Genomic DNA, 17,820 nt, shown 5'->3' with positions numbered 1-17,820 from the left:
CTGTTTGGTTGCCAGGACAACGCAGCCGGGCCAAACAAAGAAACCGCCAGGATAGTTAACCGCATTTCAATTGAGAAAGCTGAACAAACATGTCGGAGAAGGATCTGGATGCCATTATCTTGGAGACCCAAAAGGTTTTGGGCAAGTACGTCAAGAAACCACCTCTCACGGAGAAGCTGTTGAAGAAGCCGCCATTCCGATTTCTAATGGATGTTTTCAGTAACGTAAGTGGTGGAACATTGCCTCCCCCATATAAAGAAAACGAAAGTTGAACCCTTTTCGTGGACAGTTTATCAAGCAGACTGGCAAGTTCGATGGACTATATACGCCGGAAGAGCAGATGTTCGAGAACATAACCAGTCGGGAGGATAAGATGCGATTTCTGCAAAAGATGATCGATGCAATTAGTGAGTTTGGTTAACAAGCTTTGCTTTTCTGAGTGAAATACAAGGTGTTTGCTTTCCCAGAACTAACAACTAAGCTGGATCTCAAAGTGCGCACTTCAAAAATAGTTGCTGGCCAGGAACCGGAGCTCACCAATGAACTCCTCCAGGCCATGGCCAGTTTGGCGGAAAGGAAATGGGAGAAGGAGTGGGACGGCATTGTGGACCAGGTGGTGATTTCCCACTGCAAAACTCCACTGACGCTTACCAAACCACCGAAGGAAACTAAAAATCCCAGCAAGAATCCCTCACCCGCCGGCAAGGATGAGGATCCAAAGCGACGCAAGGAGAAACGCATATCGCCTCAAGAGCAGAAACTGCGCAAGGCCAATGACCAGGCGTCCCGATCCACTCCGCCCAGCGAGAAGGATAAGGCATCCCAGAAGAAGTCCAAGGCGCCCAAGGATGACACCAAGTTAAGTCGGCAAAACTCCAAGCAAAAGAGTCCTTCGCCCGTCAAGCAAAAGACGAAAGCCAAGCTGCAGCCCTCAATCGAGAGCGATAATCCCAGTGTGTCTATGTCGCCAGTGGAAGGAGCAGCCTCCTCCAAGCCTCCTGCTACCGAAAGTGCTCCAAGTAAGCCAGAGTCGGAAACGGTAAGTTACTTTGGTATAAAACACAAATCCATAAGTAATCCATATACCCAAGTAGGTTCCGCCTTTACAAGAGAAGGAGGCAGTGCTGGGATCTGTCCAGGAGTCTCCATCGGCTCCACCAGCTGAGCCTGAGAGTCGCAAATCCTCCAGCAAAAGTCGCCGTTCTAGTGGCAGTCATAGGCAACCGGAGCCTAATCCTGCTCCCAACGAGAATCCATCCCAGCCAGTGAACCCATTGCAGCCGTCAGAAAATGGTTCTCCACCGGAGACCCACAGCAGCGAAGTGAAGCGGGAGGTTCCTCTCTCAAGGGAGAACTCCAAGGAAGCGAATCAACGGCCCAGAACCTCACTTAGACCTCCATCCGCTCGACCCGCCTCCGCACGTCCAGGGGCTCCACGGCGTCGCAATGTGGAGATCGTTCTGCAGCCGAACGATCAGATCAAAATGTCTGGCATAAATGTGAAGCTCGAAACCTTTGGGGACTTGGACGATGACGGAGAGAACCTGGTGATCATAGAAGACTCCGCCTCCCATGACATCGTTGAAGGTGGCGGTGAGGAAGCAGCATTGGAAGGACAGCTCGATGCCCAGGGACGCTTGGTGCAGCAGATCTTGGAAACGCAAAAGGAGCTGGTGAACCAAAGCGCCGAAGTGGAACCACCGCAAGCGCAGGCAGGTCGTCAAACATCTGCCCGCCAGGTGAACGACGTCCGCGACGTAGTCCAAAAGCTTACAAAGTCGATCGGGCCGATGGGAAAACTACTGGACTGTATACCCGAGGACTTTGATGCAATGCAGCTGGAGCTTACGATGTGGCGCGACACCTACAACCAGGCCTCCACGGAACTTAAAAGGGAGCAGAGCCTCACTGCAACTGCCACGGAACCCCTAAAGCACCAGCTGCAGCAAATCCAAGCCAGCATTGCTGAGTACCGGGAGCTCATCGACGAGAGTCGCCACAAGATCTTGCAAAACAACGCCCGTATTCAGAAGTTGATGATGGAACAGTAAGCATTGAAACAATAAAACAATATTATACCAACAGTTTGTTAAAAACGAAAGAGAGTTCTCACGCATATAATGAGTTTTTATATTTAATAAGAGTTCTATAAAAATAGCAATGCATATATTGCTTGGTAACATCTTTCAATCAAAAAATATATAAAATCTATATAATAATATCAAAATATCTTTGATATGTAATATGTTGGTTTTGTTTGTTTTTGGGTCACTTGTTAATGCGTAAGTAGGTCTGAATATTTAAACGAACAACTTAACAACAGACGGTAAGTTTTTCTTCTAAGGTCACTTGGTGCTTGAACCGAAACCAACGATCTTAAGAATACAAATTTTGTAAAAATCATCAGCGATCATAAACCTTTCTTAACTTCTAGATTTGTGCGGTAATAGTACGCATGCATCCAAGGCTGAAAAATCAAACCTTCTCCTTTTCGGCTTCCAATGGGATCGACTTTTTCTTATTTTCTGTGACCACCTCCTTTTTAGTCTCCTCTGAGTTATCCTTATCCACAGCTTTCGTTGTGATCTCCTTCTTCTCGGATTTGGCCGTTACTTCCTTTTTTTCACGTTTCTCTCGAATTTCTTTTTTTTTAGATGCGCCTGTGTCCGACTCCGCTTCATCATCCTCATAATCGGAATTCGACTCATTGTCCTCGCTGTCTTTGCCCAAACCTCCTTCCTCCTGGTCCTCATCTCCCAGTACATACTCGATCACATCGTCGATGGGGAAATTATTGAGCAGCGACTTGATGGAATCGTTGTGAATGACCACGGTAAAGAGCAGTTTGCAATACTCTCGCATACGGCTACCGTAGTCGAGCTCAGCATAGTTTTCGCCACCTTTGGTCAGGTCGTGGCCACAGTTCTCGATCACTTTGCAGAGCACCGTCTCCTCGGGGGCATTGGGCCAGCCGTATTTCTTCAGGATCGGGGGATCCACTAGCATGTCAATAAGTTTACCCACGTTCTCTTTGAGCTTTATGTCCTCCTCCGTTAGGATTTCGCCACTGAAGTCATCCTCGCTTGACGCTTCTTCTAGGTTATCGGCGATAGCAGCGGCCAGACTGGCGGCCAGGGATTTACGCTGCTCCTTCTTGACCACCGGCGAGACCTGAGCCTCCTCCTTTTTGGTCTCGGGTTTAACCGCTGCCTCATCCGTCAGCTGCTCTCCCTCGATGGCCCCGTCCAAGGGCAGAATTGTGTATGTTTCGTTTTCTAGCGTAATGGTCTGGGCCTCGCCATCGCCCTCGTCCACCAGGAATTCACGCACCACAACGCCATTGCCATCCGTTTGGCTGGAAATTAACGAGCCCGCCGAAGAGTTCAACGCCACTGGTACAACCTCCTCTGATTCAATGTCCTTCTTTGCACGCTTTGATGTCTGTGGCTCAACACCGAAAATGTCATCCGGATCGCATTCGTGCACGGTGCGTATGTGCCGTCGCAGGGTATCGCTGCTGTCAAAGTTCTTATCGCAAATGGCGCAATCCGTGCGTTCCATAAGTTTGGTGGATGAGCGCTTTGATGCCCGTTGTTGTTGTGCTATAGAGGGTGGGAGTTGGATTAAAGCCTAGATTATTGCTAGTCAATTTCGACTTACGGCTGTGTTTTCCCTCATCCATGTGCTCCTTGAGCAATGCTGGGGTACGGAAATTACGCTTGCATTCGGCGCAGGAGAAGACTGGACGTTTTGTGCGAGAATGGGTCTTCACATGGCGCTCAAGTCTGTGGAATAATACTGGTATAAGTAAGCAATGGAAGCAGGTCTTTTTGACAGCTTACTGTTTCTCAGTTTTGAATTTTTCGTCGCACTGATCGCAGGCAAAGGGGCGAATATGGGTTTTGGAATGGGTGCGCAGCTGAGTGGCCTGGATAAAACTCTTGCCGCATTCATCGCACTTGTGCGGACGCTCTCCAGTGTGACGCTTCATGTGCCGATTGAGCACTTCCTTCACGGCAAATGCTTGGTTGCACTAAAAGGTTAGAGAAGACCGCTACAATATGTCGAATGAAAATGTACAGAAGGATTTAAGACTTACCACAGTGCAACTGTACGGTTTTTCGCCAGTGTGATAGCGTCGATGCTTCTTAAGGGCCACCAATGCGGAGAACTTCTTGTCGCAAAGATCGCAGTCGAATGGTTTTTCACCCGTATGAGTGCGTATGTGGATGCTGTGGAAATATACCAATCATTACATCATGTATTTTAAAATCAAGTCAAAAACCTACTTGAGCGTGGACAGACTGTAGAAACAGTTCTTGCACGTGTGGCACATGTACTCCGGCTTCTTCACCACCTGTGTGCCCAAATGCTGCTTTAAATGCGATCGCAGGTTGTCCAGGCGATAGAAGACGCGATCGCACACCTTGCAGCTCATCGTATCGGTCTCGTTCGATGAGCACGATGAGTACTTCTGGTGGCGCTTCAAGTGGTAGGAGCGGGTGAAGTCCTTGCCGCAGATCTTGCATGCATACGGCTTGCCACGCGACTTGTGCTGTTCCTCGTGGAGTGTCAACAACGCCTCGCTGCGCAAGTTGGCGTTGCAAATGGAGCAAGGAAAATCGCTGAACTCGGAGTGAGTGATGAATATGTGGCGTTCGTAGCTGGTCTGTGTCTTGAACGACTTGGGGCAGTCGGGACAGTTAATGTGACCCAGCTGAAAGGAAAATAAGGTATGCTTAAGCTATGTGGACTTCTCTACGTATTAATCTTTATGACTTACATGGAAGGTGTCGTAACTTTCGCTGCAGCAGAAGCAGATGTCCTTTTTCTCCATCACTACGGCATCCTTCTCGATCTTCTCCAGGTTCTTAAGCATGTCGGCCTTGCGCAGATGATAGCCGCTGTCATAGCGACAGAACTCCAGATGCTTTTTCAGACTCTGAACCCGACGGAAGGTCTTGTAGCACTTGCCGCACACGTGCTCCACGATCTCCTTGATCTTCGTCTGGCCAGAGTTGCCTTTTCCCGATGAATCTTCACCGTCCTCGTCCCCATCTTCGCCTAGATCCTCGTCATCCTCGGTGACAACGATCTCCTGGCCGTTGTTGTTCTCAATTCTGCCCGGCACCACTTCCTCGTCATCTGCTAGAATAAAATCAATGGTCTCATCTTCCTCGGTGACGACGGTAACCGTGGTGTCCGCCTTGGTATTTTCTGATTTCACAGCCTGAAGTACATAGTGTTCCATTTTCTTTCTTTTACTGGGAGACGTCTTGATCTTGGCAGTTTCCACGGCTGTCACGGTGGCACTAGCGGTCTTCTTTTCATTTAGAATCTTCACAGTGGAGGCAGTCGGAGCTGTGCTCTTGGTGGCGCCCCGTTTCTCAGCTTTCGGAGTGCCCAGTATTTCTTCATTGAGTATTTTGATACGCGATCCAGCGACGATGCCACGCTTTTCCTGCTTGTTGGAGGGCGTTCGTGATGTGGTGGTGGTTGCCTCGGCATCCTCACCAGCTCCCACGTCATTCAAGAGCTTCATCCTGGTGGTCGGACGCTTATCCTTGGGCGGCGAAATGTTCTCCACACCCAGCAGCTTGCCCTTCTTGTCCTTGCCCTCCTTGGAGGCACTCATGTTGGTTATACCAGCCTGCAATTGAGATCGGATTGGAGTGATAATTCAGGATCAGGATCACTGCTGCCCGCCCTAGTCTACTTTTAGGCACGTGATTTATTGAACATCACATTTTGCCAGCGTCACCAACACACGCCCAAAAGCAGCTAAGAAAAAATGGCGTCGCTGAGTTCGATCTTTATGATCGATCGGCCTTGGTGTGAGCGAGACAACACTACCAGCGCCTGACGCACAGAAAACGCAACAAGTTTTCTTCTTAAATAAAATTGTGTTTCAAAGGGGTAGCAAATAATTCTAATACACTCGGAAATCCGTAGCATACTTTTCAAATATTAAATGTGATTTTGTGCCGGCGAAGGACGAGGAGGATTGGTTTTAATTAGTTCTTTTGCTGATTATAAGTGCACTTTTCTGCTCCACAACGAAAGAAAGTTGCTGCCATCGGCGATAAAGAAAGTAAAATTATGAAGTCACTGGCTAACTTATTCGTTTCACAAACATTTCCTTACAAAACGCGAGGTGTTCCTTACAGGATTATGGCCGCAGCGCCGATAATAAATCACAATTTACCTAATTTTATGCTTTAAATTCCAACACGACAAGCGTTTGTGTATGAAAATGCAGTGTGACCGTCGGCTGAAGGTTGGAAAATACCACTCCAAGAATACTTTACTAAATATAAATACTTTACAAATATAATCTAAACATACCGCCTTAAAACGTATATTAACTTCCTTGGTTTTAAAGCCTCTGGCCTGTAAATTTGTAGAAACTCTAAAATAAATTCAAAATAAAAGCAGTACCCCGTTTGTTATTTATAACAAAACCGACAATAATGACCATATCTTGCTTACTTGAGTAACCACCGCAGCAAGTGATCTTAAACTAATTATTAGGCTTAAAATTGTATGCTAAGCGTAATTTAATAAAATAAAATATTTAAATTAATGTTATTTGGGCCCAATATTTAGACCACAAGTCGGGCGTCCAAAACAAAAGTCTTCATATAAAAAATGACACAAAATAATTAAGCAAATAAATAAAAAAACAGTGCTCAGAAGGGTTAAAGGTTGGTATGTTAATTCGGTATATCTTGCGGAGTGTCTTGGTATATTTAAGCCGCCTTGCCACGGTCACACTTTCGCCAACTGCAAGAATAAAAAGGTAAATAAAAGCCGGATTTGCTCATAAACTACAATTAACTAGCAAAAAAAACAAGCCAATTGCCACCATGACGACTGCCTTTGACGCCGCACACACGGAGGGGCCTGGATTCGTGGGCATTCGGTTCTGCCAGGAGTGCAACAACATGCTGTACCCCAAGGAAGACAAGGAGAACAAGATCCTGTTGTACGCCTGCCGGAACTGCGATTACAAACAGGAGGCGGACTCCAACTGCATCTACGTCAACAAGATTATGCACGAAATCGACGAGCTGACCCACATTGTGCCCGACGTGATCTCCGATCCCACGCTGCCGCGCACGGAAGACCACGCCTGCCCCAAATGCTCCCATAGGGAGGCAGTCTTCTTCCAGGCGCAAACCCGTCGCGCCGAAGAGGAGATGCGACTGTACTACGTGTGCACCAACCAGAACTGCACCCACCGATGGACGGAGTAGAAACAGATGACCCATCGCCCCGTAATTGTAGTCCTAAGTAATCGAACCAATGTGAAGGCACTTAGCAATCGCAAATTCAGAATTCCCCCATGGCTATGCCGCAAAAACATCCCACGTGCAGCTCCATTCTCGATTTCCGCTTAATGATATAAACGTCACACTGAAAAAAATCAATGTGCTTTCCATAATTTCAAAGAACCTATATTTGATTTGTACAAATGTAAGCCACCAATACATTAATTTTCATAGCTCAGGCTTAAAAACCAATATATAAATTCATTGCGCCGAAACTTTTGCACTATCTTACGCTAGACAAACTATAATAAATATAAGTTTCCAAGTTAGCGCATAAAAATGTATAAGTTTTGCACATGCATAAATTAAGATGAGAACAGAACTAACCTTTTTTTGCAAAAATGAATAATGTTTAATGAAAATAAAGCTCAAAAGAATGTTAAGCAGGTTAAGCCGCATTTTTAGACAACATAAACTTTGAAACCTGATTTCATAATTATGCAGTTAATCAAGAAAGTCCGCTTGTATTCAAATTTCTACATGTATGTTTAATCGTTAAGTACTATAACTTTCGATCTGTAAATGTAAGTGAGCGCGACACGAACCTCGCCGAGGCATGTGCGAATTCCACAGATCGCGGCCTGGTGACAATTCTTCATATTTATCATTGTTCTGCTCTAATCGAAGCTGACAATAAACAAACTACATAAAAAAAGAGCCGAAAGCAACGAAGAAATGATTGAACAAGTTTCTTGTGCGTATCAAGCGACTGCCCATTTCAGTAGACCTGGCCTGGGCTGGCTTGGCCCGATCCCCGGAATCGTCGCTTAGTTTAGTCTGAGCTTAGAACTTGGCGCGACGTGTTGATCAAATCGCTGAGATGTGCTAGAGCAACCAGCCGACCCAGCCGAATCGTATTAAAATAAGAGTTTTGTGGAATTGAGGAATTCAGCAAGTTAGTGCTATAAAATGGCAAAGCCAAGGTCGTCGGCGGATCCGACTGGAAATGGCAACGGAGCAGCGGATGCGGCTGCGGAGCCCAAGCTCAACTATTTCCAGAAACTGTGGCGCTATCGCCACTATCTGGTCATCGAGCCCTTCTTCTTTTTCTACTTCATGGCCTCCGTATTCAATGCGGTGGCCATGCAGAACTTCCCACTGGACAAGGCGTGTCGAGTGAATCTGGGCTACAACAAGTTGGTCTGCGACACGATGCTGGACAAATCGGAGCTGGGCATCGAGTGCGATGACTTCGACTTCGAGAACACCACCCAGGGCGCCACGCCGGATCTCGCCGGCCTGGTGATCGGAGCCACTGGGTTCAACTACACGGTGTGCAAGGCGGAACTGGAGGCGCAGATCCTAGCGGCCGATGTCTCTGGGAAGCGAGCTCCCATGGGTGAGAGAAGTCGAACATATATCATACACATAACACGAGTCGTTCATTAAGTATACGCCGTTTTGGTTTCGATTTGGGTTTGGCATTAGCATCGCTTATATTTCAGGTTTGTGCTTAAATTAAACTCGAATTCTTTTCACATCTCGACTCCTCTGCATTTTAAATCTCTTCTGCCCCTCGCATGGGTTAGGTACACCGAGAAAAAATAATATTATCACCTGATTTTTGCACTACACGTGTGCTTTACTATGTAAATCATTTAGATTGGGAAACATTCTAGAGAACCTTCGTAAAATCATAATAAAACATAATATTTATTGTTTTTAATACACATTTTCTTCGAGTGCACATTTCGTTTAAGGAATCCGTGTCTTTTGATGGATGTCGTCGGAAATTAGCGGTTATCCGAACATCTAATTACCTTCTTTAATTGATTCGCTCATGAGTTCTCCTTCGCCTTCTGTCTTCTGATGGTGCTAACAAAAGTTCCCCCATCAAATCGCTGGGTGATTAATTTAGAGCCGCTTCCAAAGACCTTAGCCTAGTGGATACCTCGTAATCGTAATCGTAAGCGCTTGGGGAAACCTGTTCCTTACATCGATGTGTTACTCGAGTGACTTTCGTGGGTTCACTGCCATTGTCAATGGCATTTCGTTCGCGCCATAGATAATACCTTACATTCCAAATTTAGAATAAACGCCATCCGAAAATGTCATTTGCATAGAGCTACGCGGAATTCCGGTTCTCTGCGGCAGAGAAGATCTTCTTGTTTAATAACTCTAGCGAACGCCAGAGGTTCATTAAGATGCATTGCATCAGAGATCGATAATTGAGGCTTTAAATGATCAGAATGTCGTGTCATAGACTCAATGGCGAAAAAGCTTAGTATACGTATCAAAGGCGTTTATTGTTTTATACTGCTTTAAATTCGCGGAGATAACAAGTTTCTATAAAATATGATCCAATGATGGCAAACACTTAAATCATCTGCAACGAATCTCAATACACGGGAGGATTTTGGAATTTTAAATAAAAACAATAGGATTTTAAAGCTGATATTTAGAGAAACTTGTTCATTTTTATACAATAAATTCTCATGGTAAGGATAAGTACTTCCAATTCACATGACAAACATTTGGTTAGCAAATGATGTATCTTGGCAATGAAAATATATCATATCAACATCATATCATATATTAACATCATATCATATAGGAAAGAATAGTTAATATCAACTGTGTATTAAATTGATAGCCCAATGTGACTAAACAGCTTTGTTTCAAGAACGAGTTATTTTGGTTGAACGACAGTACCAGTTCTGCATGCTAAGCTAAATTAGCATTACTAAACAAAATAATATTAATAATAATATTAAACCATTTTTTCGCAGCTGCCATTTTTCCCCTGATTGTGTTGCTTTTTGCTGGCGGATGGGCAGATCGGTACAACAAGCGAAAGCCCTGCATGATAATGCCAATTATCGGAGAGGCACTATCTTTCACATGTAAGTAGTATATCCATGTACCTAAGCATCGCATCATATTGATTGAAAAACTCTGTATCTTAGGTCAGATTATCTCATCGATCTTCTTTGAATCGCTGCCCATGGAGTTCGGTGCTTACTGCGAGGCCATAGTTCCAGCTCTCTTTGGAGGACTGACCTTTTGCCTGATGGCAATCTATAGCTACATCACCATAGCCACGCCGGAGGAGGATCGTGTGTTCCGCTTCGGCATCTTTGCCATGTTCGTCACAGGAGTTCCCTTCATAGGACAACCGATAAGTGGACTTCTCTTCACCACTTTGGGCTACACATGTGAGTAGAAGTAGAAGCTGCGTGAAAAGTGGGTAATATTAATGAAAATGTATTCTTTTCCGATAGGGTCTTTTGCCTCAGCCATTGTCTTCCAGCTGATTGCCATATTCTACATCATTTTCTTCATAAAAGAGGTGAAGTCCACGCCCACGCCCACTACCAGCACCACAGCGAGTGAGCCACCCCCACTGCCCACCACCCTGCCGCCCAAACAGCAGGGTGCGGATAATATGGCCTACGAGACCACCAACTTGGAGGAGCTGCAGGGCAACAAGAACGTCAACTTCCAGCTGACGCCCCACATGGAGCCCAAGGTGGAGGCGGTGCCCCCGAAACGCTCCCTCTTGAAGGAACTCTTCGATCCCAGCCTGGTGCTGGACTGCATCCGCTTCCCGCTGATCAAGCGACCCAACAACGGCAGGTGAGCAGCCAGACGGGCAACCACTCCGCATGGATAACCAATCAAGTGTTTCTACATCTGCAGGATGCTGCTGATCCTGCTGCTGTGCGCCTACTTCCTGACCGTGGGCCCCACTTCCGGGGAGAACGACTACTGGTATCGATTCACGCTGAAGAAGCTCGCTTGGAACGGCAACGACTTCAGCATCTACCTCACCCTGTCCAGCGGTGCTGCACTGGTGGGCACCTTCATTGGCACCGCCATTTTGAGCAAGCTCCTCAAGGTTTCCGACTCCATGATTGGCATGCTCTCCGCACTGTCCATCGTCTGCTCGCGCGTTCTTTTCGTAAGTAGCCAAATGGCATTTGCATTTGGATGGCAGTGTTATAGATTTGGGATTCCCGCAGGCCTTCTCCAGCAGCACCTCCTCATTCTACGTGGCTGGAGTGGTGGACATGTTCGTCAGTCTGCGAGTGATTGCCATCAAGACCATCGGTTCGAGCATCGTAGCTGGCGATGAGCTGAGTAAGTTTATTAAAATATAACAAGCTAGAAATCACTAGTAATACTATATAGCATGTACCTCTTAGGGCTAGATACTTTAAAGTGGCTTTGAGTTTATATAAATGCATTACTCCTCTGCAGGCAAGATGTACTCCATCTTTGGCATCAGTGAGCCAGTGGCCCAGTTCATCTTCCCGCCCATCTTCAGTGAGATCTACAAGAGCACGGTGGATTCGTTCCCAGGTGCCATTTGGCTCTTTGGCGAAATCTTCTACATTCCCAATGTCCTGGTCTTTGTGTAAGTACTTTAAACATAATTTTATTATACCATAGTGGTAATTATTTTGATTAATTACAGTGTGTGCTATTTCCTTCTGCGTCGTCGAAAGGCCAACGAGGAAAAGAGTGTCGTGGAAATGGAGCAAAATGGAGCAAATGGCGCCAATCGGGCAAACGTTGTGCCTGATAGCGAAATAACTAGTCTGTAACGTACTTGATGCCAGTGAATGTTATATATATTTTTATATTTATAATATAAATTGTATATTTTTGTATATTTATAGACAATTTGTATATTTTGTGTTGCTGCACTAGCATTTTATATTCCCAACGAGTCTAACATTGTGTATACCTTAACATGCTTTTGCTGAAAGTGCGAATCTAAAGATATTAAGAATATTAAAATATAACTTAATTAAACTCTTTAGCTTTGCCCTGGAAAATGCTATTTTTGGCCAGTCCATCTGCAAATCCATTTGCCTGAGGTGATCCAACTCTAATTTGGACACTTTACTCCCTTCGGCCGGGCGAGAAAATTACTTTTTCGGCCCAAGCATTTTATTTTAAGCCTTTGGCTTGTGCCACCCACTTTCTGATTTTGCCCGGGAAAAGTGGTAGTTTTCCAATCAGCAAATGCATTCAGTTTGAGCAGCCAGCTGTCCTGGGAAGGGGCGGTGGTGGGTGCTGGGGGCGTGGTCACATGTGGGCGCTCACTGCTAACTTGAAACAATTGGGTGCTAATAATCCCCGGTTAATCTGGGTAAGTGTGTGTTTCTGGAGGGCATTGAAGCAAGGATTCTGACGGCAGACAAGCCGCGCATCCTTTGGCATCCATCGATATAAAAGCCCGGCGAGGAGCATCAATACTTCAGACGCAATTGTGGTTCGAACGCGAAAGCAACTAGTCGATATTGCCGAGTGTCCTGCCAACAGGACTAACTTCTGCGGAAACATGTTGCGCCTCCTGCTGCTGCCACTCTTCCTCTTCACGCTGTCCATGTGCATGGGCCAGACCTTCCAGTACTCCCGGGGATGGACCAACGGCAAGAGGTCCTTCAACGCCGCATCGCCCCTCCTGACCTCCGGTCACCTCCATCGGGGCAGCGAGCTGGGACTCTCGGATCTCTACGATCTGCAGGATTGGAGCGGCGATCGCAGACTAGAGCGGTAAGTTTAGTAGAAAGAGTAGCTCAAAACTGACACATGAAACGCTTTTCAAATGAATTGTATATAACAAAAAACAAACTATAAAAACCCCATTTATTTTAAATAAATAAAAAATAAGAGAACCTTACAAACAACAAAATTAAAGAAAAGCATAATATTAAAATCTAATAAATAAGGCATCGTTACAAATTTCTTAAAAAAGAGCTATTAAATAAATATGGGTCAAATATGAAAATAATAAAGTAATATAATAATATATATATATATATATATATATATTTTAAAATCTTCCCCAAGCTGTCTGTCGCAGTTGCAACGTTCACTGATTGCCAGAAACTGTGTCCCAGGATCGGACTTCAATGCCAACCGAGTGGATCCGGATCCTGAGAGCAGCGCCCATCCCAGACTTGGCAACATTAACAACGAGAATGTTTTGTACTCCAGTGCCAATGTACCCAACAGACATCGCCAGTCAAATGAACTTCTCGAGGAGCTGAGTGCCGCTGGAGGAGCTTCGGCTGAGCCCAATGTGTTTGGAAAACATTAGCCACGATCTATTCGCTGTGTTTATTTGATATGAAATCTATTGTTAAACTAGCAAAAAATGCTACAAAAATGTAAAAAAAATTGTTTTAAATGATTAATAAATCAGAGGATTTTTATGAATTACTAAACTACATATTTTATTATCCGAAATCAGTAATTTGATTAGATAGATAAAGCCAACGAAAATGTTATTTCATTTTTATTATTTATTTCATAATTTTTTAAATAATTTAAAATAACGTTTTATAGTAAAAATTTGACTAATTTGAGTTTAAGTTGAGAAGTTTCAGGTTTGGTAAATTTGTATAATTTCATTCGTACCTTAAGATGAAAATATAAATTCAGCAGATATGTACAAGTATTTCAGAACTAGTGCTCTCTAAATTTTTTGATTTACAATTAATTTATTATAAGCCTTGCCAAATAAATTTTCCATTTCAAATCTTTTTAGTTGCGTACTTTCCAGCACTGACTGAAGTCATGCTGAAAATATACCGAATTTGGTATAAATGCAATGAGGCTGCGTAAACTAGGGGTGAAAGCAGATGCGCAATCTGGTAACACTAACCGACGCAAAAAGAAAGAACCAAAAAAGTTTGCGGAAAAGTGCAACAATTAATTTCCCCCGCCATCGAAATGCTGCCATGCATAAAGTCGATCGCATCCGCTTGAAAATGCGCTGCTGCGTATGACGACAGTTTTCCGAACGAGGTGCATTTGCGGGGACTCACATTATTTTCCCTCTTTCTTTTTCCTTCTTTTGGTCTTCTTCCTCTTTCGCTCGCTTCGCACAACAACAATAACGACGACGTTTTTTCAGTGGCGAAAACTGTACGCAAGAGGGGCGAGAAGAGGAGAAAAGTGCAAGGCAGAGAGCGAGAGTAGGAGAGGAAGAAAAGGAGGAAAAAAAACACACATGTAATGTGCAATTGTTTTATGAGTTCTGAGTTTATTTTGTTGTTTGTTTTTCGGTGGCCCTCAGGTAATTGCAGTTTGGTTTTTCCGCGTGTGCGTGTGAGAGGTAAAAACGCGTGTCCAGAAAAAAACGCGCCAACGCCAAATCAAAAGCCAAGTAACTACCGCCCACCCAGCGATCACGCGCCCCAAACCCATTTTAAATGATAATGGTGCGAAGACGACAACGGCCCGCCAAGGAGACCACATCCTCCTCCTCTGGTGGAGCCACCTCGGGATCGGAAATTCCTGTTGACCAAGCACTGCCACTAAATGTGGCGGGAAATCTGCTGGAGGATCAGTATTTTGCCAGCCCCAAGCGGAAAGACTGCCGTTTGATGAAGGTCACTCAAAATGGCCAACTGCCGGAAGCCACAATGATGGCACACAACAAAGACAACAAAGCGGGTCGCACAATAGGTGAGTGCGCCCCTCGCATTTTTTAGGTTAGCTGTGGTGGCTAAAATACCCCTTGTTTGTCTTTTTTTTTTAGGAGTTCCCTTGGCCACACGCTCACAAACTCGCACCATTGAGAACTTTTTCAAAGCCAATGCTGCCGCTAAGGATTTCCAAAAGACAATACACACAGGAAAGCAGTTGGATCTAGGAGATCAGGAGCTGAAACTAGACGATGAGGAGCTAAATGGACACATTAAACTTGATGACGAGGTGCTAAAGCTGGCAGACCAGCAGATAAATGAAAACCTTCCCTTTGCCGACGAAGTAGATGCCAAGGCAGAACAAAAACTTATGGATGAGGAACTGCAGCAAGTGGTGGAGGAGCTATTATTCGATGGCAGTTCCAGAGCCTCCTCAAATTCGCCCTGCTATCAACATGACCTGGTGGCCATGCAGGAGATTCAACAGATCCCAGAAATTCCACACATCAAAAAGGTCACAGAGCCGCTCGAAGGACTGGGCTCTCTGGCCGACTTCCAGACACATCGCTCTGCGCTGAGGGACAGCCATAGTTCCACGCACAGCAGCAGCACCGACAACATCTTCCTGCAGGAGCCGGTACTGACCCTGGACATTGATCGCACGCCCACTAAAGCCTCCAGCATAAAGATCAATCGGAGTTTTGAACTGGCCGGAGCCGTATTCTCATCACCTCCGTCGGTGCTAAACGCCTGTCTTAATGGGCGCTTCAATCAAATAGTAAGCCTGAATGGACAAAAGGAGCCACTGGACGCGCCGCACTTCGATTTGGATCAACATGACAGTAGTTCCTGCGACAGCGGCGTGGCCTGTGGACTCACTGCCAATACAGAATCGCCAGCGGGGCAGCCCCGACGCAGAAAACCAGCCACACCGCATCGCATACTCTGCCCCTCGCCAATCAAAACGGCTTTGAAGGTAACTGGAGGTATTTGCAAGGTCGGATCTACGGACCCGTTGTCGCCACGCAAATCCCCTCGAAAACTGCCGGCCACTACAGCAGCGGTGGCCGCCTGCAAGTCGCGCCGAAGACTGAACCAGCCAAAGCCACAAGCGCCTTACCAGCCACAGCCACAGCTACAGAAACCACCGCCACAACAACAACAGCAGCAGCAGCAGGATGACATCGTCGTGGTGCTAGACGACGACGATGATGAAGAGGAGGACGAGGACGACGTTCGAGCACTGCTCAAGGCTGCCGAAGAGCGCGAAAACCAGAACAAAGCACCAGCCACAGCGAACAGCAATAAAGCAGGCATGAAAGCCATGCTCAAGCCTGCACCTGTAAAATCAAAGACCAAAAGCAAGGGGCCAACGAAGGGACAACCGCCGCTGCCTTTGGCTGCCACCAACGGCAACCGTGAGATGACCGACTTCTTCCCTGTGCGAAGGAGTGTGCGCAAGACTAAGACGGCCGTCAAGGAGGAATGGATGCGGGGCTTGGAGCAAGCAGTGCTGGAAGAGCGCTGCGAGGGTCTCCAAATACGCCACTTCATGGGCAAGGGAAGAGGAGTTGTCGCCGATCGGCCCTTCAAACGTAACGAGTTTGTGGTCGAGTATGTGGGAGATCTCATCTCTATAAGCGAGGCCGCGGAACGGGAGAAACGCTATGCGCTGGACGAGAATGCTGGGTGCTATATGTACTACTTCAAGCACAAGACCCAGCAGTACTGCATCGATGCAACCGTGGACACCGGCAAGCTGGGGCGCCTCATCAATCACTCGCGGGCTGGTAACCTAATGACCAAAGTAGTACTTATCAAACAGCGGCCTCACCTCGTACTCCTGGCCAAGGACGACATCGAGCCGGGCGAGGAGCTGACCTACGACTACGGGGACCGTTCCAAGGAGTCACTATTGCACCATCCCTGGTTGGCCTTCTGAGGAAGAGCTCTCCAGGAGCTCGCAAAAGGGGATGCGGTACAGCCTTAAAACGAAGACTATTTACCATGTTCAGGGCAGAGAATCGTTAAAATAAGACCTGGGCTAAACTGGTTTTTGGCCCGAGGAACTCTTTCTTAGCTTTTATACGTAGATTGCCTTGCCTTGAACCACTGCAAAATTGTTTTCATACCTCTTTCCATGTGATAAGTTGCCGGAATTTTATACATTTACAAAGTTTTATTACGAAAACAATAACAATATTGCAACCACTTATATTTTTGGTAAGACCAATTCAATCATTACGAATTCCGGCAACTTCAATCAGAGTGGACGGAGATATTTGACACCGGTTCTGGGCATCCCCGAGCTTAGATCTTATTTGAGGAAAAGTATATAAACTGTTAGTTCAAAATACCATAACGGATAGCGATACCCACACAACCCACACTCAAGGGTGGTTCCAGCCAGGGACGAAGAGTAATCAATGTAAATTCTAACAAGTTTGCCTCAGAAATCAGAAATAGGTCTAATGTCTAATGTCAATTTCGGTCTTTGGCATTACCAAAATAAGTTACAAATGAAGTTAATATTTCTCTTGGGTCAGTGAAATAACCGAAATTACCTATTAAGAACAAAATGTATCAAAAAGACCTAGACTATACAGATTGTAAATTGATATTAGACCCATGATCCCGAAAGCAAAATGCCTTTAAATTGTACGATTCACCCCCAAAGACTCTTTATCTAAAGATCGATCCACCCGTGCCCCCCACACACTCATGAGCATCTTTTTGGATTTGTTAGCGTTTCATTATGTTAGAGCAAGGCTAAAGTTAAGGAGAGATAATAATAATAATAATAAAAACAACGCGCTTAAGCATTAAGATAATTGAACGAAAATGAAAAACTGTTGAACATTTAGAAGTGAGAGATGAGAGATGATGATGTTAATGAACCCACGCATTCACATTGACAAAAATCGATCGTACACTATTTATATAGATATTTATATTAGATACATGTGTAATTTCTAACTATTACGTACTATTTACTGCCATAGAGCTATACACTCCCTCGCACCCGCCCCAAAAACCCCTAGGAACTGACATCAAAAACACTGAATCGTTGATTTAAACCATTGCCACACTCATTAACTCACGAG

The 17,820-nt window shown here is 45.5% G+C and overlaps 6 protein-coding genes across 8 annotated transcripts; 5 read left to right on the top strand and 1 right to left on the bottom strand.

Moving 5' to 3' along the window:
• Nucleotides 1-89: 89 nt before the first annotated feature.
• On the top strand, nt 90-2,149 carry LOC122620405 (TRAF3-interacting protein 1). Its single transcript, XM_043797845.1, has 4 exons — nt 90-224; nt 290-407; nt 468-1,039; nt 1,095-2,149. The coding sequence occupies exons 1-4, from the start codon at nt 90-92 to the stop codon at nt 2,049-2,051; spliced, it is 1,782 nt and encodes a 593-aa protein (XP_043653780.1). The 3' UTR covers nt 2,052-2,149.
• Nucleotides 2,150-2,180: 31 nt separating this feature from the next.
• On the bottom strand, nt 2,181-6,300 carry LOC122620403 (protein suppressor of hairy wing). The gene is made up of 7 exons (XM_043797842.1): nt 6,206-6,300; nt 4,784-5,650; nt 4,290-4,717; nt 4,100-4,232; nt 3,843-4,033; nt 3,661-3,785; nt 2,181-3,602 (listed from the first exon to the last, which is right to left on the bottom strand). Exons 2-7 carry the CDS (start codon nt 5,633-5,635, stop codon nt 2,476-2,478), a joined length of 2,856 nt encoding a protein of 951 aa, XP_043653777.1. The 5' UTR covers nt 5,636-5,650; nt 6,206-6,300; the 3' UTR covers nt 2,181-2,475.
• On the top strand, nt 4,645-11,986 carry LOC122620404. Of its 2 annotated transcripts, none has more exons than XM_043797844.1 (8): nt 4,645-4,733; nt 10,061-10,174; nt 10,238-10,486; nt 10,553-10,907; nt 10,971-11,232; nt 11,294-11,411; nt 11,532-11,688; nt 11,749-11,980. In XM_043797844.1, the coding sequence occupies exons 2-8, from the start codon at nt 10,135-10,137 to the stop codon at nt 11,876-11,878; spliced, it is 1,311 nt and encodes a 436-aa protein (XP_043653779.1). In that variant the 5' UTR covers nt 4,645-4,733; nt 10,061-10,134; the 3' UTR covers nt 11,879-11,980. The 2 variants fall into 2 exon arrangements, with proteins under 2 accessions (XP_043653779.1, XP_043653778.1); XM_043797843.1 differs by lacking the exon at nt 4,645-4,733 and adding an exon at nt 8,127-8,670 and having other exon boundaries at nt 11,749-11,986.
• On the top strand, nt 6,782-7,883 carry LOC122620407 (DNA-directed RNA polymerase II subunit RPB9). Its single transcript, XM_043797846.1, has 2 exons — nt 6,782-6,799; nt 6,855-7,883. Exon 2 carries the CDS (start codon nt 6,867-6,869, stop codon nt 7,254-7,256), a length of 390 nt encoding a protein of 129 aa, XP_043653781.1. The 5' UTR covers nt 6,782-6,799; nt 6,855-6,866; the 3' UTR covers nt 7,257-7,883.
• Nucleotides 11,987-12,563: 577 nt separating the features above from the next.
• Nucleotides 12,564-13,407, top strand: LOC122621671 (pro-corazonin). The gene is made up of 2 exons (XM_043799618.1): nt 12,564-12,836; nt 13,134-13,407. The coding sequence occupies exons 1-2, from the start codon at nt 12,622-12,624 to the stop codon at nt 13,381-13,383; spliced, it is 465 nt and encodes a 154-aa protein (XP_043655553.1). The 5' UTR covers nt 12,564-12,621; the 3' UTR covers nt 13,384-13,407.
• A 521-nt stretch (nt 13,408-13,928) lies between these two features.
• LOC122622645 (histone-lysine N-methyltransferase PR-Set7) lies at nt 13,929-17,547 on the top strand. 2 transcript variants are annotated; one of them, XM_043801253.1, is made up of 3 exons: nt 13,929-14,093; nt 14,365-14,756; nt 14,830-17,547. In XM_043801253.1, exons 2-3 carry the CDS (start codon nt 14,501-14,503, stop codon nt 16,656-16,658), a joined length of 2,085 nt encoding a protein of 694 aa, XP_043657188.1. In that variant the 5' UTR covers nt 13,929-14,093; nt 14,365-14,500; the 3' UTR covers nt 16,659-17,547. The 2 variants fall into 2 exon arrangements, with proteins under 2 accessions (XP_043657188.1, XP_043657189.1); XM_043801254.1 differs by lacking the exon at nt 13,929-14,093 and adding an exon at nt 14,173-14,300.
• Nucleotides 17,548-17,820: the final 273 nt, after the last annotated feature.

This window comes from Drosophila teissieri, chromosome 3R, assembly GCF_016746235.2.
Source record: "Drosophila teissieri strain GT53w chromosome 3R, Prin_Dtei_1.1, whole genome shotgun sequence".
NCBI lineage: Eukaryota > Metazoa > Arthropoda > Insecta > Diptera > Drosophilidae > Drosophila > Drosophila teissieri.
This window is presented reverse-complemented; position numbering and strand designations above follow the sequence as displayed.